This window comes from Sinohyriopsis cumingii, chromosome 18, assembly GCF_028554795.1.
Source record: "Sinohyriopsis cumingii isolate HCF-2022 chromosome 18, ASM2855479v2, whole genome shotgun sequence".
In the NCBI taxonomy this organism is placed as follows: domain Eukaryota; kingdom Metazoa; phylum Mollusca; class Bivalvia; order Unionida; family Unionidae; genus Sinohyriopsis; species Sinohyriopsis cumingii.
This window is the reverse complement of record NC_142978.1, coordinates 56,173,430-56,191,724: the sequence shown is the minus strand read 5'-3', so window position 1 is coordinate 56,191,724 and position 18,295 is coordinate 56,173,430. Positions and strand designations below refer to the sequence as shown.

General features: G+C 36.8%; 1 protein-coding gene across 1 annotated transcript in view; it reads right to left on the bottom strand.

The window, feature by feature from the left end:
- The window catches only part of LOC149776692 (protein FAM117B-like), a 91,032-nt gene that overhangs the window by 47,928 nt on the left and 24,809 nt on the right, over window positions 1-18,295 (bottom strand). The window contains exon 2 of the mRNA XM_089941228.1: window positions 3,149-3,312. Coding sequence (XP_089797354.1) covers window positions 3,149-3,312 — 164 coding nt within the window. The remainder of the gene's footprint in view (window positions 1-3,148; window positions 3,313-18,295) is intronic.

The following is an 18,295-nucleotide window of genomic DNA, read 5'->3' as shown; positions in this document are numbered from 1 at the left end:
ACAGAAAATGTAATCTGATGAATAAAAGCATAATGATTACCACAAAAGCATAAATGGTTAGCATGTATGCAATTTGTCAAGTTCTTTTCTTACATGGCTTTGAAAAAGTGAAGAGACTTAGTATGCTAGTAATTTGTACTTAAGAAACTAAGGTAATTTTTATTATGCAATGCTAAAATAAAAGTATCCATTACATTAAAGTAAAGCTAGTATTAATAATTGCATGGCAAATTGTATGGTGGTCATGTACTAATTTTCAAATTTGAATTCAAGCTGGATGGAATGAATACATGCCATCCCTGGCGAGGAAAGTGTAATCCAAGTGAACAAAAAGAGTAATCCCAGCAGAAAAAGAGTAATCCACATATAACATAAACAAAATCCAATGAGCATATGTACAAAGTAATTTATTTATCCCTCTGGACTTTTAACATAAATTACTGCTTCAAGTTTTCGTACATAACACTTTGAGCTTTAAAAAGCAACAGACTCTCATATCGCATTTCAAAACACTTTGTACCAGCTGAGACTATGAATGTTTTGCACACCAGTAGATCACTAATTGCTGGATTACAGAGCCTGGATCTGAATTCAGTTTTACTTTTGTTAACAATATAGGGGCCCCGAGTGGCCGAGTGGTCTAAAGCGCTCTCCGTTACAGATCACTGCCATCTCACCTCTGTCTGCGTGGGTTCGAGTCTCGGATTCAGCCTATGTGGGTATGTGAGAAAGCTTGCCAGTAGCTTCTCGTGGGTCGGTGGTTCTTTCCGGGGTTTTCCCGGGTTCTTCCTCCACCATTAATACTGGCCGCCATGTATAGCCTATCGTGTGCTGAAAAATGGCGTTAAACCCTAAAACAACAACAAAAATGTTAACAATACTGAACAATCTCTCACAGTCAGCATTAGAATGGTAAAGAACCAATATTCCTTTCATAACCTGACAAAGAAGAGGAAATATATATCTTCCAGTTACATGTATTGGGTCTTTTTGCTGGGAAATAAGATGAAGAAAAAATCAACTGTGTCCACATGAAGTACATTGTCAGGTAGAGTGCCAACTTGATACTGCATGAATTCTCCTTCCAGTTTATCAGCAGCCTTTCCTGAAGCAGGGTGCATCATATGACTAAGAGAACCTGATATGTACAATGATGGAGACATTTTTCAAAATATAGAATGCAACTCCTTTATGAATTCCAGTCTTAACTGATGCAGTAACAGTTGAAAACCCCATACAGTTCTGCCAACTTAAGTTAATTCAAAGCATTATCAAGCAAATAAAAAAATGTTTTCTCCAGTGGAATCTACTGTTAATTCTGGTAAGGAAAGAAGAGCACCCTGACTTTGCCGTTTTCATTGTCAAAGTCTCTTACACAGACTGGGTACAACTTTTTGACATCATAATCACTATTCCCATCTGTTGCAATACTAAACGGCCCAATTTTCATGGCTTCTGCAATTTTAAGTGAAGTATCTTCTGGTAAGCACCTAATGATATTAGATGATTTTGTTCTTGCACATGCATAGTTTCTGCAGTTTTGGAATCGGGAAACATCCATTTAAACAAAGGACCAATGTAGTCTTCTACCGCTAGGGGTAGTCCGTGTTTTATTAAGAACTCGGTAAATAACGCCTCTGCATTTTTAAAATTCATCCCTACAACTTAGTTCTGCTGTAAAAAAGACATTACCTTAGCAATGGAGTTAGCAATACGAGCTAATTCAAGGTTTCTTTGTTTTACCACCATGACCAATATTAAAATCCTGTCCACACAGCCTGTAATGGCTGTGGAGCTGCCCTAGAATGGAACGCTGCATTGTTTAATTCATGTACTCATCTCTGAATTGGTTTTTCATCTTTTTCTAATCCATCTGTGAAATTATCTGAAAAACATTTTGCTCTAACACACGCATCGACTAGAATAAATCTGACTTGACTTTTAGCGCCAATTACCTACAGACTGGTTCTGTACAAGATATGAATTAGAACAAAGAATCTGTGAGCAAAGAATAAATGTTAGAAAACCAGTCTATTCTCTCCTAACTAAGCCATACAGCTACTATAAATAGAAACTGAGGTCAAAAGTTTGAAAGTAGAAACCAGCGTGTTTCTTGGAAATAGGGCAGCTGCTATAAATAGTACATAATAATATTAGGAAAGTGCAAGCATGTCTATGGACAAGTGTACTCTAATGTTGTAGTTACACAGAAGCTGTCTTTTCTAGAATACAGTCTGTGGAATTAACGGGATGTAAATGAGAAACAAATTATAATTTTTTCTTAGGGGGATATACCAAAAACGCATAATCTGAATACATTTAGTGAAAAAAACAATGATTACACTAAAAGCGTAAAGGCTGGCATGTATAGGAATGTATGACAGAATTTTATGAATGAAATAACTCTTGAAATTTATTAGGGGAATACTGTGAAACTTGCTACATACACTCATCATTATCAGGAATTATGTGTCTTTTTATGACTACAAGCAAATCTTCATCATGGGGTAGGGGTGGGGATATATTCGATATCAGCAAATTGTTCACCATTCCTCTAGTTATTATAATTTTCATATTTTGATCACAGCATCAAAGAATCTCAATTTTCATAAGGTGTTTCTTTTGTCTCATCACTCAAAACAAATTATTTGTCTTTTGGATTTGCATGTGGATGATTTCTAAGATGTTTCCTTCAAGTGCTTGATTCATTGATAGGTACAATATGATTAAGCTCATTGCTATCTTTTTATTTTTATTATAGGTCATTTTCATGTTATGGTGTGTAAAATTTTTATTTTTATTATAGGTCCTTTTCATGTTATGGTGTGTAAAACTAATCTAAGCAAATTCCAGTTTTTAAATACGTACTCAGTCCATACCAACACAAACAATCAATAGTTAACTGGAACTGTTTGTACTCAGTAACTCCAGATAAAGTACTTCAAAGTAATTGATCTAAACATGTGTTGAAAGTCAAGTTTGAAGAAAGGATACAATGCTGTTATTACAATTTTGTTATCATATATAGTGCAACGGGCTAAATATCAAACACTTTGAAAAAGTGAACATTATACATAGCATTTTTGGTAAATATCCCTGCACACCTGTATACTATAAACAACATTTTATTGTAGATATCCCTACTCACCTGTGTACATTTGTCTAGCATAAAGATTCCTGACTGCTGGTAATGATGAAGTCCAGCTATATCCGCAGGCCATTGTCCCTTCAGATAAGGCACTATTGTCTCTAGCGAACCTGTTCTTCTTAAAGATGAAGAAGCTGGACTTATTCTTGCTTTGGGTCTCTCGACTGAAATAGGAATGGTAAAACTTTGTTGGTTTACCTATGCTGAAAACTGAAAGTACATGTAGTTACAAGATATGAATAGTTACAACTGGGACCGTGTAAATGTTCACTCACTTTTATAAGAAAATCTTGCTTGTCTGTGAGGTTAATATCTTACAACAATACTCTCCCCGAACTATGATTTGAAATTTTGAGCTGTTACTTTTAACAAATTGAAGAAAAAAGTCGTTCACTTGCAGAAGTGCATGCTGAACCTTTATCCCAAGATGAACACCCAATGCAAGCTTAGTGGCAACAAATGAAAAAGTACTTAAGTCAGAACCCAGCAATGATTTTGAAGCAAGTTTAAATAACTCCTGGCGAGTAGCTTATAGCAACCCCGTTTCTTTTAGCATGACCACTGTACGAGGTTGATGTCAATAGATAGGTAAAATAGGAAATAAAGCCCAGACAGAAAAGGATACATGCAGGGACAGAAACTGATAAACTCTGGAAATCATACATACTACCTTTTCTGGAATCTAAAATTTACAATGACTGATAAATGTAATTCACTTCAAAGTTTTTCACCTCTAAATCTGGATTTAATCTCATGTAGTCTACTTGAACAACCCAGTTTATACACACATGAATGCAGATCTGGTTTGACATCCCAATTTATACACATGAAATGAAGTTGTGGTCATAAGTCTACTTGAACATTACAATTTATACAAAGGAAACAGCTGTGGTCATGGTCCTGTTTGGTCAACCTAATTATTGACTTTTATTGTTTACATATGTGATGAAAGAAACGATTGGGTCCAGACCATTAAAGTCGGCATGTAGAAACCAAATATTATTTTCATTGGTCACAGCATCATTTTAACAGATTTGAAAGAGCTCCATACCAGGATATTTTCAGCCAAATATGGTCAGATTCTACTTAGTGTTTTTTGAGAGATGCTAAATAACAATTATGAATGAATGACTCAAAACGGACAACTGGTGAAGGACAATATGGCCTTATGGCCTGGTGAGCTAAGTTTCTGTAAACATCACTGCTTGCTTTTAAACATCCCTGCACTACTTTGTCCCACCATAACCCCCAAAAACCTGTGCCCCCCTGGGTCTGGTCCCTGGAAAGATAAGAACAGACCCAGGGGCCAATTTAAATTGCATATCTTGATCCACTCCTCTGGCCAATAGGTGAATACCCTTGTGTATGGTTACAGGGTCATCATCTGGACAGTTTCAAAGTGATGACAGAGAGTTAAGTACTGAGGGGTAGTGATGGTCACTGAGGTCAATGTCACTTGCATGTATAAATGTGTTCTTTCTACTATTCTGCTATGTGTGTCTGTGTGTGTGAGAGAGGGATTCATGTAACAGCAGGATCAGATTAACAATTAGGACGTTTCCTATGAGATAAAGTACTTAGTTCCTAAGTCACACTAAGGAAGTTGCTATGTCACTGAGCATACATAAAAGCCAAGAGGTGTATAAAGAATCAATATTATATATTACAAATGAAAATAATTCAACAAATTATGAATACAGGACTATGTCAATATTTGAAAGTACATATATGTTACTTTGTATTGCAACATTACAGACCCAACATACTAAATAATTAATACCATGTACATAAAATAATTATGTTTTTATATTACATCAGAAGTCAATTTTTTCAAGAAAGTTGATAAATTAAAGGGCAATGAAGAAGCTGAATACAAAACATTATCAACAGATGTGGTGTAGCTACTTCCAGTACCAAACCTATCAATTGTTGGATCCCAAATATTTTATGAATTTTAAAAATGAAATAAAATTTTGTTTGCCCATCCCTGTTACACGAGCTAAATTTGTCTAGCCTAATAAAGTTTTACTACCAATTTAATGGAACATGAAACAATAAGGTATCTTTTGTTGTTCTGTGCTAACTGCAAATTGTCACTAACATCTTAAAAAATACCAAATGTTTCAAATGAGAATATTTGTAAATTCCTATTGCAACATTTGAACTTGTTTCTTGATGGATTGTGAGTACATGATAAATGGAACATTTTATAGACATATTAATCATGCAGATGCTGCTACTGTTATTGCTTTTATTCATTAACCTAGTTATAATAGATTAATATAAATAATTATCAAAATAATAACATAAATTATCAGTTATCTAATTTGTCCATCCATGTGAGTTAAAAGTTAATGACAACAAATCTCTCACAAGCAGGTTTTGGAACAGAAAACTGAGTTATCTTCCAAATGTTCTTGTATAGAAGATGGGATACCAGACCACTGCTTCCTAACAAATCTGTCCCACAGGATTGGCTAAAGAGCATATTGTTTGTCAAATGTACTCAACATAGAGGAGAGGTCCATATATAGAAGGTTGATGAGAAACATGTTGTGCACAGCAACGGAACCTGGAGAAAAAATGCGTGTGCTCTATTGTGCTAATGAATGCAGGTAAAAGGAAGAATAGGCAGTATGGGGATGCCCAAAGGCTGCCTTCACGATATCTTCCAAAGAGGAATGATTAGTGTAGGTTCATGAGATAGCAAAAGTTAGAACATCATGGGTCTTTGGTTTCATATAGGAGAGGTCTCGATCATTGAGGGGCTGACATGCTCTTTTAATTGTGGTGACATTCCACCAGGAGATAGTGGCAGCAGAAACGTCTATGGAGTCCCTAAGAAGTTGGACAAGATGTTTTCTACCATTTCTTTTTGCTTTGGAAGCAGTAAGTTGGAAGTAGACAGCACCCACAGGGGATAAGAGTCTTGATTATTCTGGCACAGATCTGACTGAGACTGGGGATCTCTATAGGTGGAGGTGCAACCAAAGGAGGCTGATTTTTAGCGAAACATAACAGCAGGATAAGGAGGGAAATGGAAGCATAATTCCCATTAAACTGGAGTCAGCCAGTGTCAACAGACAAGGCAAGAATCACAATTTTTTGTCTTGAAGTGAGAGCCAGTGGAAAAACAATTTTGAGTTTGAGGTCTTGAAAGGAAGTTTCACTCAATGGTTCATACAAGACTTTGGTTAATGACCATAAAACACAAGCTCAATGGTTCATACAAGACTTTGGTTAATGACCATAAAACACAAGAAAAACTTCCATAAAGGCATAAGAAAGCAAAGACAGGTCTCTGGAGCTCAAAATACTTAATAACATCTGCAAGGTGAGAGTCTGAACCAATTTTCATGTCCTGAGAAACTGTAACTGTATTGGAGATGGCAACTTGGTAGCACTTGATAGTTGATACTGGACATCTTTTGGTCTCAAAAAAAAAAAAAAAAACAATAGAAGATCAGTAACTGAAGTTACAGAAGGGCAGATAGGATCAGAATGTTTCCTACTCCACTAATCACAGAAGATTCTCCACCTGGCATCATTGACCTTGGATGTAGAATCACTCCTGGCTTAGCCAGGCATGAAGGTGAAGAACAGGAGGGCTGTTGTGGAGGAGGGATCACCTGTGTTGTGACAGGAGATCCCTCCTGTGAAGTAGAGACCTAGGTTGATCAATCAACAGGTCTAGGAGATCATCAAAGCATGACCACTGCAGCCATGGCAGGGTGAGAAGAATGATCTGTGCATTGAAGTTCTAACTTTTTGCAGAACCTGTGGTAGCAGTCAAAATGGTGAGAAGGCAAATTGGCAATCCTACTGGAAGCTGAATGTGTCTACTACCCGTGCTCTCTGATCCGGCACAGCAGAGACATAAAAGGGAAGTTTTTTGTTCATCCTGGTTGCAAACAGGTCTGCCCCAGAGTGTAATCAGGGACTCTATTATGGAGTAGTTATCAGACCATTCTGTGAGGATGTGTTGGCCTGTTCTGGACAGACTATCTGCTAAGACATTCATCTTGCCCAGAATGTAGCAAACTCAGATAGTGACATAATCTTTGAATGCCCACATGAAGAGGTTCTAGACCTCCTCGCAAAGAGAAGGAGCATGTGTGCCTACTTGATATTGCAGATACGCTGTGACAGACATGTTGTCTGTGGAAATCTTTGTCCCCTTATTCTTTTGAAAAACCCTTGCAACTCTAGAATTTAAATTTGACTGCTTTCATTTCTAGGTTGTTGCTGTGGAGGGACAAATTCTCCCAAGAACCCTGGAGAATTACGCCCTCTTGCTCTAAATGAGCATCCCAAGAGGAATCTGACACGTCGGTGAAGAAATAGTAGTAGGTGTTGGGTACATGCATGGGGACCATACCCTAGTCACTGACCCCATGATCAGAATGTAAACTATGGATGCATCTTCCTGCTAAGAGTGCATATATTAAGTGTGGTCATAAATATTTACAAATGTCATTGGAAGTTTAGTACACCTTACCTGAAGTGGGAGTCAAAGATGACACCTATTGCACATCATTTTACCCCAAATACAACATAACTAGAATACTAACTTCCAATCAGCTGTTTATGATGTGATGTTGTAATAGACAAAAGGAGGGCATGACAATGTTGCTGCTGATGGGTGAGAAATACTTTAGGATTGTGGTTTTCTGGCAATTCTAATTCTGGACAAGTGTCAAAAAAATATTTCTTGCTCTGCTTTTATTTAATTGGTTGGTTTTTAATGGCATTATTGCCTATTTCATGTTGAGGATATGGCAGTTCAATATCTATCTCATGAACACACCAAGGCAGTCAACCATAGTTGGCCTGGGCAATATCAAACCCATGACCCATGGAGAACAGGTCTGGCAATTTATGGAGCTACCGGGTCTCCCTCTGCAGAATGGAATTCATTCAATTCACAAAGAATCAAATAGATCTACAGAATAACTTTGATAGAACATACATTCTCGCCCCCCCCCCCCATTATAAACAGTGTTGATACAGTAACATAATAATAATGTGACTGAGTAATCCTTCACCTTCTTGATGCTGCCTGGCATGTTCACCTCAGTACCTGGTTCTTATACACAAGGCAAAATGTAATGCCTGTATCTGGTAACAGTCATAATGATCTATTGAACCATTAATCACTGCTTTCAACTCCCAACCAGGTCATGCAGTCTTCTTAAGTCATTAGTCTTACAATAATATTTGAATGACACAGCTGATCTTACTTTAATTGTGCATCATTTATAGGGAGGCGTCCAAAATTAATTAGAAGCAGTATTAAATAACTTAACCATCACCATCTCTCAGCCAAAGATACCAATGTTATGCTTTACAGTAAATAGACAGAAAACATACAAAGTTGCAATATAACAGATACATTAATTTCTCACAGAGAGAAAGAAATAGAAGAACAGGAAATAAAATAGAAATCAGTTCAGTTCAAATCTTGTGAAGTTAGATGAAAAGCCAAAATTATGACTTGATGGCCTGTGTATCCCACTATATTACTGATTACAAGACAAGTGTCAGAGATACATGTACTGTGCTATCAAGATATTTGTTTGAGTTAAGTTCCTGAATGTAACCATTACTACTAGAACCATGTATAGAGATAATGGAATACTGTGATATCAAGATATGTTTGAGTTAAGTACTTGAATGTAACCATTACTACTTGAACCATGTATAGAGATACTGGAATACTGTGATATCAAGGTATCTGTCTGAGTTAAGTACTTGAATGTAACCATTACTACTTGAACCATGTATAGAGATACTGGAATACTGTGATATCAAGGTATCTGTCTGAGTTAAGTACTTGAATGTAACCATTACTACTTGAACCATGTATAGAGATACTGGAATACTGTGATATCAAGATATCTGTCTGAGTTAAGTACTTGATTGTGACTTGAACCATGTATATCTTAATGACCCAGTTTACAGATATTATACAATCTTATTTGCACTAAGCAGGCAAGATTTTCTAAAGTTTGATTCTGTACATTGACAGATTTCAGTGTCTTTGTGTGTCTGTGTGAGATTTGGATTTTTAACTTTTTAACATAGCTTTAACAATTTTTCAGTCATATCACTACAATGTCTGCTGGGTGGTAGTTTATAGTGTCGTCTAGCAATGGAGCATCATGCTGTATACATGTAGCATGATGTCCCACCAAGTCGCATTATCCTGACACCAGACTGACCAGTCCTAGCACTAACCTCTTAATGCTGAGTTCCTAGTGAGGCATCTGTTAGTACCATTCTTTTCTTTGGTATAACTTGGCCAGGGTTTCAACCCATGACTTCTCGCATCTAAGGCAGACATTCCAATTACTTAGGCTACTGGAGCAATCACTGATTAATCATTTTTACTGAGACTTCAAGCTTAATTGTACAATATGTTTATTAAAAGAATATCCATTTATAAAGATACAACTGAAGCATGCTTAAAAGTATGTGCTGGTTTCTATGATTTTCTTTTTTAACTACCATGAGTGATGGGTGGGGGAGTCACAATAGCTCAGCTGGTAGTGTTAGACTCGTAATTCATGGGTTGCAGGTTCAATACCCACTCAGGACAGCTACCTTGTTGAATCATTGGGAAAGGAACTTGGCTCCCATTTCCTCAGCACGTTACAGAAAATGTTTTAAAAGTACCACCAAAACAAAGAAACTATTAATGATGAAACTCGAGAGGCTGATAAGCAATGGTATTTAAATATGACAGTTTAAGAAGTACTTGCCACTAAAGCTTACTGATCAAAATATTTACTGTTATTTGTAATTTATCACGAACTTGCCATTAATGATATTTTTTTCTCAGGTCATCAAATAATTAAACATAAAAATATACCATTTTCTGTGGTACCTTTAGCTGGAAAAATAAAATGCTATGTTCTCTTTCCCAAATATCTATGATTGTTATGGACTGATGGTGTATGCAAAACTACAGACATGACAGTACTATACATAGTTTGCAGTATATCCTGCATCTATGCTAATCAAGTTCTGCTGTCATGTTATTGCTTGGCAGATTTATCAAGTCTACATTCTTTCTACGAGTTCAAGAAAACTGACTGATCTTTTGGTATTTTCTGTGATGTCAGATCTGGGTCTATATGCAAGTGTTCTTGGTTGGACTTTGTGTGTGTGTGTGTGTGTGTGTGTGCGCGCGTGTGTGTTACAGATAAATAATGTAATGCAACTGATTAACTGATGATTCTTAATCAAAACAAAGAGAAAGATTAACTGATTGATAGAAAAAAACAATGAAATTTGTTTTTTGAAAGCAGAAACAGAACCTTCCCCCTTCAGCCCACTCTACCAATATTTCAGACTGCTGTTTGTGGCAGAGGGCAACCTAACTCACTATCCTGAAACATTAGATGTTCAACATTCACAACCGTGGACCAGGTAGTAAAATTGCAGTTTAAATTCTTAAATATTTGCATGGAAAATCAGAAAAGCAATGTTTAATTATGTACAAGATTCATATGTGGATATTTCTGGATTATTGAAAGTGGTTATTTGTTTTCCAATAAGACTTACATACATCAATAAACACCATTCTTGCCTTAATATTTGAAAAAGAAATGGTTCAGTGTCATCGTCTTTGTCAAATGATGCTATTTGGTTTATTATGTGTTAAATATATGCATGAACAGCACTTGGTCATTAGTTGTTGCATTCAAAAACACATTTCTCATTCTGTCCCAACATGATTTTATTTTATTATCACCATTATCTTGCAATTAAGAATCAGATTTCTTCAATGGTCGAGATTAGCAGTCACTTGAACATCTGGCAGAAGTATGCAGCATGTGCAGAAAAGCTCCATAGATGGATATTTTAGTCCTGGTTACAAAGGTATTTCCCTAGTCCTGGTGACCATGACTAGAGAAATCCATCATGTCATTTTATTAGTGCACAAATTTGGCTGAATAAGTAAATAGTTATGAATAAATGATACTGGTAGAAGAGCTAGAGGATTTGGTAAAATAACTGATTGGATCTAAAACTGAACAAGTGGAAGGGATGATTCCATGCTGTGATAGAAGGGACCCTGACTGCTGCTGTTGTTGTTGTTGTTGTAGGGTTCAATGCCATTTTTCAGCACAAGACAGGCTATACATGGCAGCCAGTATAACTGGTGGAGGAAGAACCTGGGAAAACCTTGGAAAGAACCACCAACCAACGAGAAGTTACTGGCAAGCTTTCTCACATATCCGCATTGGTTGAACCCTACACACACAGAGGTGAGATGGCAGTGATCTGTAATAGTGAGTGCTTTAGACCACTTGGCCACTTGGGGCTCCGCCTCTGACTGTAAAAACTGGATTACTCCACAACAGAAATAATGTTCTGGCCCACCAGGAAAACTCTCTCTCTCTCTCTCTCTCTCTCTCTCTCTCTCTCTCTCTCTCTCACACACACACAAAGAGACACACATGCCTATAAGAAACATCTGTTCATAATGACATTTTTATAACTGATCCCAAGGGGGACAAAGTCCTTATCTACAAGTACAGCTATATTTGTACCTAACTCACATTTAATTAATCAAAGGTAGGCTGTCTATATAAAACCTATAAAAGCCTTAACTCCATGCCAAATTCACAACATGTGTATATTTGTATCAGTCAAGCAAACTATGTAAAAGAATTTATGCTAATCAAGTCTGACAGTGATTAAATAAAGCAATGAAACTGCACCAAGTGTTTATCATGAACTGACTGTAATCATGTTCAGATGATAAGAGAGGGGCACATTTTTTTTAGCTACTCCAATGGATATGAATCCATGACAAATGCATTAACACAAAGAGGGCAATTGTTCCCCACATCTACATATTAATATATATATATATATATATATATATATATATATATATATATATATATATATATATATATATATATATATATATATATATATATATATATATATATATATATATATATATATATAGTAATAGGTCATGGTTTTTCTTTTGATCATGATGCTAGTATGTATGTATGTATGTATGTATGTATGTATGTATATATATATATATATATATATATATATATATATATATATATATATATATATATATACACACACATACATACATACATACACACACAGCAAAGCCCAGAGAGTACTCTGCATTATGCAAAATAGCTGGTGGGACCGCAAAGCAAGTCCAGCATTACACAGACACCAACAACCCATACGAGTTTTTCAGGTCCCTGAAAGATGTCTCTGAACCGTCGAAAGTCTGCAGGACAGCGCTAATCTCTTCTGACGGGACCATTCTGTTCAAGGACAAAGAGGGTACTGTATTCCCAAATAGATGGAAATAACACTTCTCCAACCTAATGAACATGCCCTACATCATAGATTCTGCAGCATTAGACGCAAAATTCCCAAAGCCATCTATCTCGGACCTGGATTTGCCCCCTACCACGCAAGCCATCAAAATAATCAGCTCTGGCAAGGCACCAAATGTGAATGGAATTCTAGTTGAACACTTCAAAGCAGCTGATCCTAATGTACTTGAGGCAGTGCACCTGATCAGCATTTGGGAGGAGTAGGCCATGCCACAAGATGCAATGACTGTCACCTTATACAAAAACAAAGGGAACAAAGCTGACAGCTGCAACTATCCAGGCATATCACTCCTGTCGATTGCAAGCATGCGTCCTTCTCAACTGTCTGGAAGCCATACTGCCGGAGGCCCAATGTGGCTTCAGACCAGACTGGAGTACAATCGACATGATCTTCAAAGTGAGACAAATACAGGAAAAGTGCATTGAACAAAACATGAGCTTCTACTGTGTCTGCATAGACCTCACAAAGGCCTTCAATACAGTCAACAGGGATGCACAATGGGTCATTTTAGCACGACACGGTTGCCCCAGGAAATTCATTAATCTTTATTCTTTACAACGGGGATGTCTCCAAGCCATTCAACATTTCTAAGGGTGTGAAGCTGGCTTGCGTTCTCACCCCAGTATTATTCAACCTATTCTTTATGTGTCCTGAACCATGCTACACAATGATCTTCAAAAAGGAGTGTACATAAAGCACAGATGGGATGGCTCTCTCGTTGGCCTAATCAAAGACTGAATGCCCAGTTCAAAACAAGGGAGAAACTTATTCTTGAAGCTCTTTTCATGGATGACTGTGCTCTCATGGCACACATGGAAGCAGATATCCAGATCATCGTTACTTGCTTCATGGAAGCCTCGAGACTCTTCGGACTCACTATCAGTCTGAACAAGACAGAGGTTACTTCACCAATCACCGTAACTCAACCCCTGATTGTGTCTATCAAAGACACCCAACTGAAAGCTGTTGATCACTTCAAGTACCTTAGAAGCATCATATTTTCCGATGGATCATTAGACAAAAAGAGAAAACAATATGCATCAGCAGCACCAGTTTTTCATTAGGATGTCTCTGCTCTAGCATGTTGAGTCACAGGAATATCAAACTGTCTCAAACTGTCAACTAAGATAAAGGTACATAAAGCAGCTGTGCAAACAAGCCTCCTATATGGATGTGAAACCTGGAAAACATACAAGAAGCACATCAAGCAACTTGAGTGCTTCCACATGAAAGCCTTGCACTGGATTATGGGCATCAGATGCCAAGACAGAGTGGCGAACTTAGAAGTGCTGGATAGAGCAGGTTTAACCAGTATCAAAGTGATGGTCATATGAGAGCCCAACTCCGGTGGATGGGTCATGTCATCCGTATGGAGGAGTCTTGAATGCCATTTCAGATTTTGTATGGAGTTCTATCTAGTGGATACAGAAAAATTGGTCACCCGAAAAAAAGATTCAAAGACTCAGTCAAGGACAGCCTCAGATGCTGCTCAATATCTGTGACAAACCTCGAGTCCTGCGCAAAGAATAGACCTAGCTGGCATGCAGCTGTTAATAATGAATGCAAAACCTTCGAGGATGCATACAGAATGAAAGTCGCAGATGCCAGGGAATGCAGGAAGGCCTCAATGTCCAGAACCAACCCATGCCTCCAGTGTACACAATGCTCCAGGACATGTGCATTTTGTATCGGACTCATCAGCGAAAAGCAGTGCAGGATTGAGCTCAATGGTTAACCAACAGCATATATATATATATATATACATATACATATACATATACATACATACATACATACATACATACATATATATATATATATATATATATATATATATATATATATATATATATATATATATATATACATATATATATATATATAACATTTTATTTTGACATAAATATATTGTTGTTGTTGTAGTAGGGGTTAATGCCATTTTTCAGCACACGACAGGTTATACGACATACATATATTGTAAAGTCACATATTTTTAAAAAATATTGTAGAGCAGACATATTTTGCGTTTTCCTTTCTGGAGATTTTATTGTAAAGTTTATAATGCTTATTGCAAAGTTTTGTGTGTGTGTGTGTGTGTGTGCACCTATGGAGGCTAAGTGGGCTAAAGTGCAGCAAGTTACCTTTACTGATTACTGCCATCTCACCGCATAGATTCATGGCACAGGCTCAACCACTGTGGGTATGTGACAAAGTGTGCCAGTAGCTTCCTGTAGGTTGGGGGTTCTTACTAGTATATACTCATCATTTCTATGCCAAGACACTAAACTAGGATCAAAAGACCAGCTTGGGCCCCAGGTGGCTCAGTGCTCTCTCACCTCTGTCCATGTGGGTATATGAGAAAGCTTGCCAGTAGCTTCCTTTGGGTTGGTGGTTCTTAGAGGGGTTTTCCCCGGGTTCATCCTCCACCTGTTATACTGTCCTCCATGAACAGCCTATCTTGTGCCAAGAAATGGCGTTAAACCCCAAAACAACAACAACAAAATCCATACATGATGCATCTTCCTGCTATGACTGCATATATAAGGTATGGGATTTACAAATCCACATGCCCAACTCCAGGGACAAATGAAAGTTGTGCCATAAAGTATTCTCTCTGTATAATGCTACTCAAGGGAACACTGCAAGTAGCCTGTGCTTAAAGTGAGGGATCCTTATGTCTGATATTACAAACAGACTGTGTCACATTATTCTGTATAAACACAACAGAATATTTAATGATGTGACTTCATATTTAATTGTAATGATATAATGATATAATAAAACAGAACTGAAATAACTGCATGGGATGCACTACAGGTCTGCGTACAAGAATGACATAGTTCAACTAAAGGGATTTACAGTGAAGTTAAATCACCCAACATTTTAAGCCAAATGTATAGACCCTAATCAGTATGAGTCTAAAATGGGTACAATTGGGATGATGTTACAACGTATGTAAATATGGTAAGTTGTAGACTGGAAACATATTATTTCATATAATAATGCAATAGTTTGAAAGAATATAATAATTTTGAACCATGTACTCTGTTGGGCTTAGAATCTTTATCTGACTCTTAATACATCCATTTTTCTGGGTCAGAAAATTTAAAAATCAGGAAAAGAAAAAAAAGTAACTCATCCTACTTTTAATAATTCCAAAAGGGCCACTAATACACTTGAATCAGAAACAGCTTGCTTATGGCTATCAGAAGCCTTTATTATGTATGATAAACAAATCATCATCCTGTGTAAAGTATTTTGGAAGAAATGTGTTGACAAAATGTAATAAAATTAACGACATTACACAGAAACCCACCAGCCTAACTTATATATCATTGTGGTAAGCTTGACCCAGACATTATGGTAGCTCAGGGCACAAAATTTGTTGGATTCTTATTTTGTTTACAGAACTATGAAACATCTGGGCCCTAAATGCAAGGGGGGGGGGGAGTGGAACATTGATAATTGCTCAAGCAATTCCACTAAATCAGCTGTTTTAACTTGCATGCTATACAATTATTCTGCAAGGTTCTGGATTATCAGTGTCAAGTTTCCTGAACTGAAACTTGATTTGGCATTTATTATTGAACTTGTTCTGTTCACACAATGCTATTCTGCTACAGTCTTAATTGTAAACACATTTTGCACCTCAAATGAAGTTCTATTATTAAGAACTGTGAACACACTTTGTGCTTCAAATGACGTTCTATTATTAAGGCCTTCTACTTGCTGTTCTTCCTTTCCATTGCACTTCCTCAAGTTCTGATAACCTGTATATATCTAGTGCTAAGCGCACTTATGCTAAATCCAATCCTCCATTTTTACAAAATTTTGGCAAATAGTTATGGTACTAAGGAAATCTTCTGCAATTGATTTGTCCTGCAAACTTGAAATTTATACAAAATGATTTTCTGCATGTATTTAATTGAAAAGTTTGTCTTCAAACATGTTTACTCTCAAGATCTAATTTCAGATGTATGGGGTTTAATGAAAATCAAAGTTTTAAAAAGGAATTGTAGATTTCCATGATAAAACATTTTTGTCTTGCTAGGGGGGGATACAAGATGTAGCAATGCCGATGTTGGCAGCAGCTGTATACATGTCAAACCAATATTAAATAAAGCATCTTCTATAGAAAGCTGACAGATTTCAAGACCAAAAGATTTCAGTTAAAATGAGTGTTCATACAAGTATCACTCATCTTAATTCTGCTGTGTTAGTAAAACTTGCCAGGCATTCTAGAAATCCTACATCTTGTAGCCACAAGTAGGAAAATGCTGTAAGGGAATGGCTTTCTAACATGGGAATATGCTGATTTGCAAATTTTGCATCTGACCATGATGATAAAAACATTCTTGTTTTTGAATGAGATGGTGCATGCTATACAGCAAGTAAAAATACATGCATGAACTACACTGCATTTTTAGAGACCTGTATGCTGCAGACTAGCATGTACAAATGCAATAGAACACACACCGTACTGGTTAATGTGAAAACTGTACCATTTTGACTCAATCTGACAACTGGAAATTGCTTCTTACCCCATTCTTGAATAATTTTGCTTACAGCCTCGTCTCAGGATCTACTGATAAGGAGAGCTGAGACAACTTGACTTGGATACTGGGATACAGTGGGATACATTGTTGACACCAACAGATAGTAATATAGACACAGATAAATCAAGATAAAATGATATAGAATTGTGAGCGCATTTATCTGCACATATGCAACATGAGAGAGAGAGAGAGAGAGAGACAGACAGAGAAAGAGAGAATATGGACTAACTTTCACAAAGTGATGCATTATTCAACACCAACTGATAGCAAGGTAGACAAGAAACAGGGATGGGGGACTCTGTGATAATTTTCTTTTTGTAAAAAGAGGGGAACATTTTCATATATTGACATAGAGACAAATTATTAACATATCAAGACAATGAGAAATCAAGTAACTGTAATGGGATGAAGGACTTTGCATTACTTTTTATTTGCAGAGAGAAAGAGAGAGGGGGTGTCTTTTACTGGATAAAACACATCTATGATTAACATTCTGCATGTTGACTACAGATTATCAGCTTTCAAGTCCCCAACACTTCAGGCAGGTAGTCAATGAGTTGACAGATGGCAGTTTAATAAGCATTAAATCCAAGGAAGTGCTTTTAATTTTAGCCAGTACAGAATTAGAATGCTGCCTGCCACAAAGAACATCAGTTTAAGTCCTTTCAACTCAAAATTCACAACTGAAATTCACACAAACCTTTCAAATGTAAATCTGATGTTTACAGTTACACTTCAATTGTGCATTACACACAGACACACACAGAGCTTTCTATTGATATTTTTATTTAAATTTGTCAAGCTCAAGTGATTTGAGCACTTAAGGACATATCAGCCTATGTAAAAGCATGCATTACCCTGCTTTAAATGACAAATCTGTACACTTCCCCATTATACTGAGGCTGCTTGGGTCCATAACTGCTGACCAGTTTATGTACTGAACCAAGGTTTAGTCATAAAAAAATCTGATGAGCCCCCCCCCCCGACCCCCCGCCCCAAATGCGTTTCCAATCTGCCAAGTGTCCATTTTTGGTTCCAACCATAACACTCCTCAATATATATATATATATATATATATATATATATATATATATATATATATATATATATATATATATATATATATATATATATATTGCCTGACTACATTCTTTTTATTTGTGTAGGAGGAGGAGGGGGATGACCTAAACAAAACACCAGT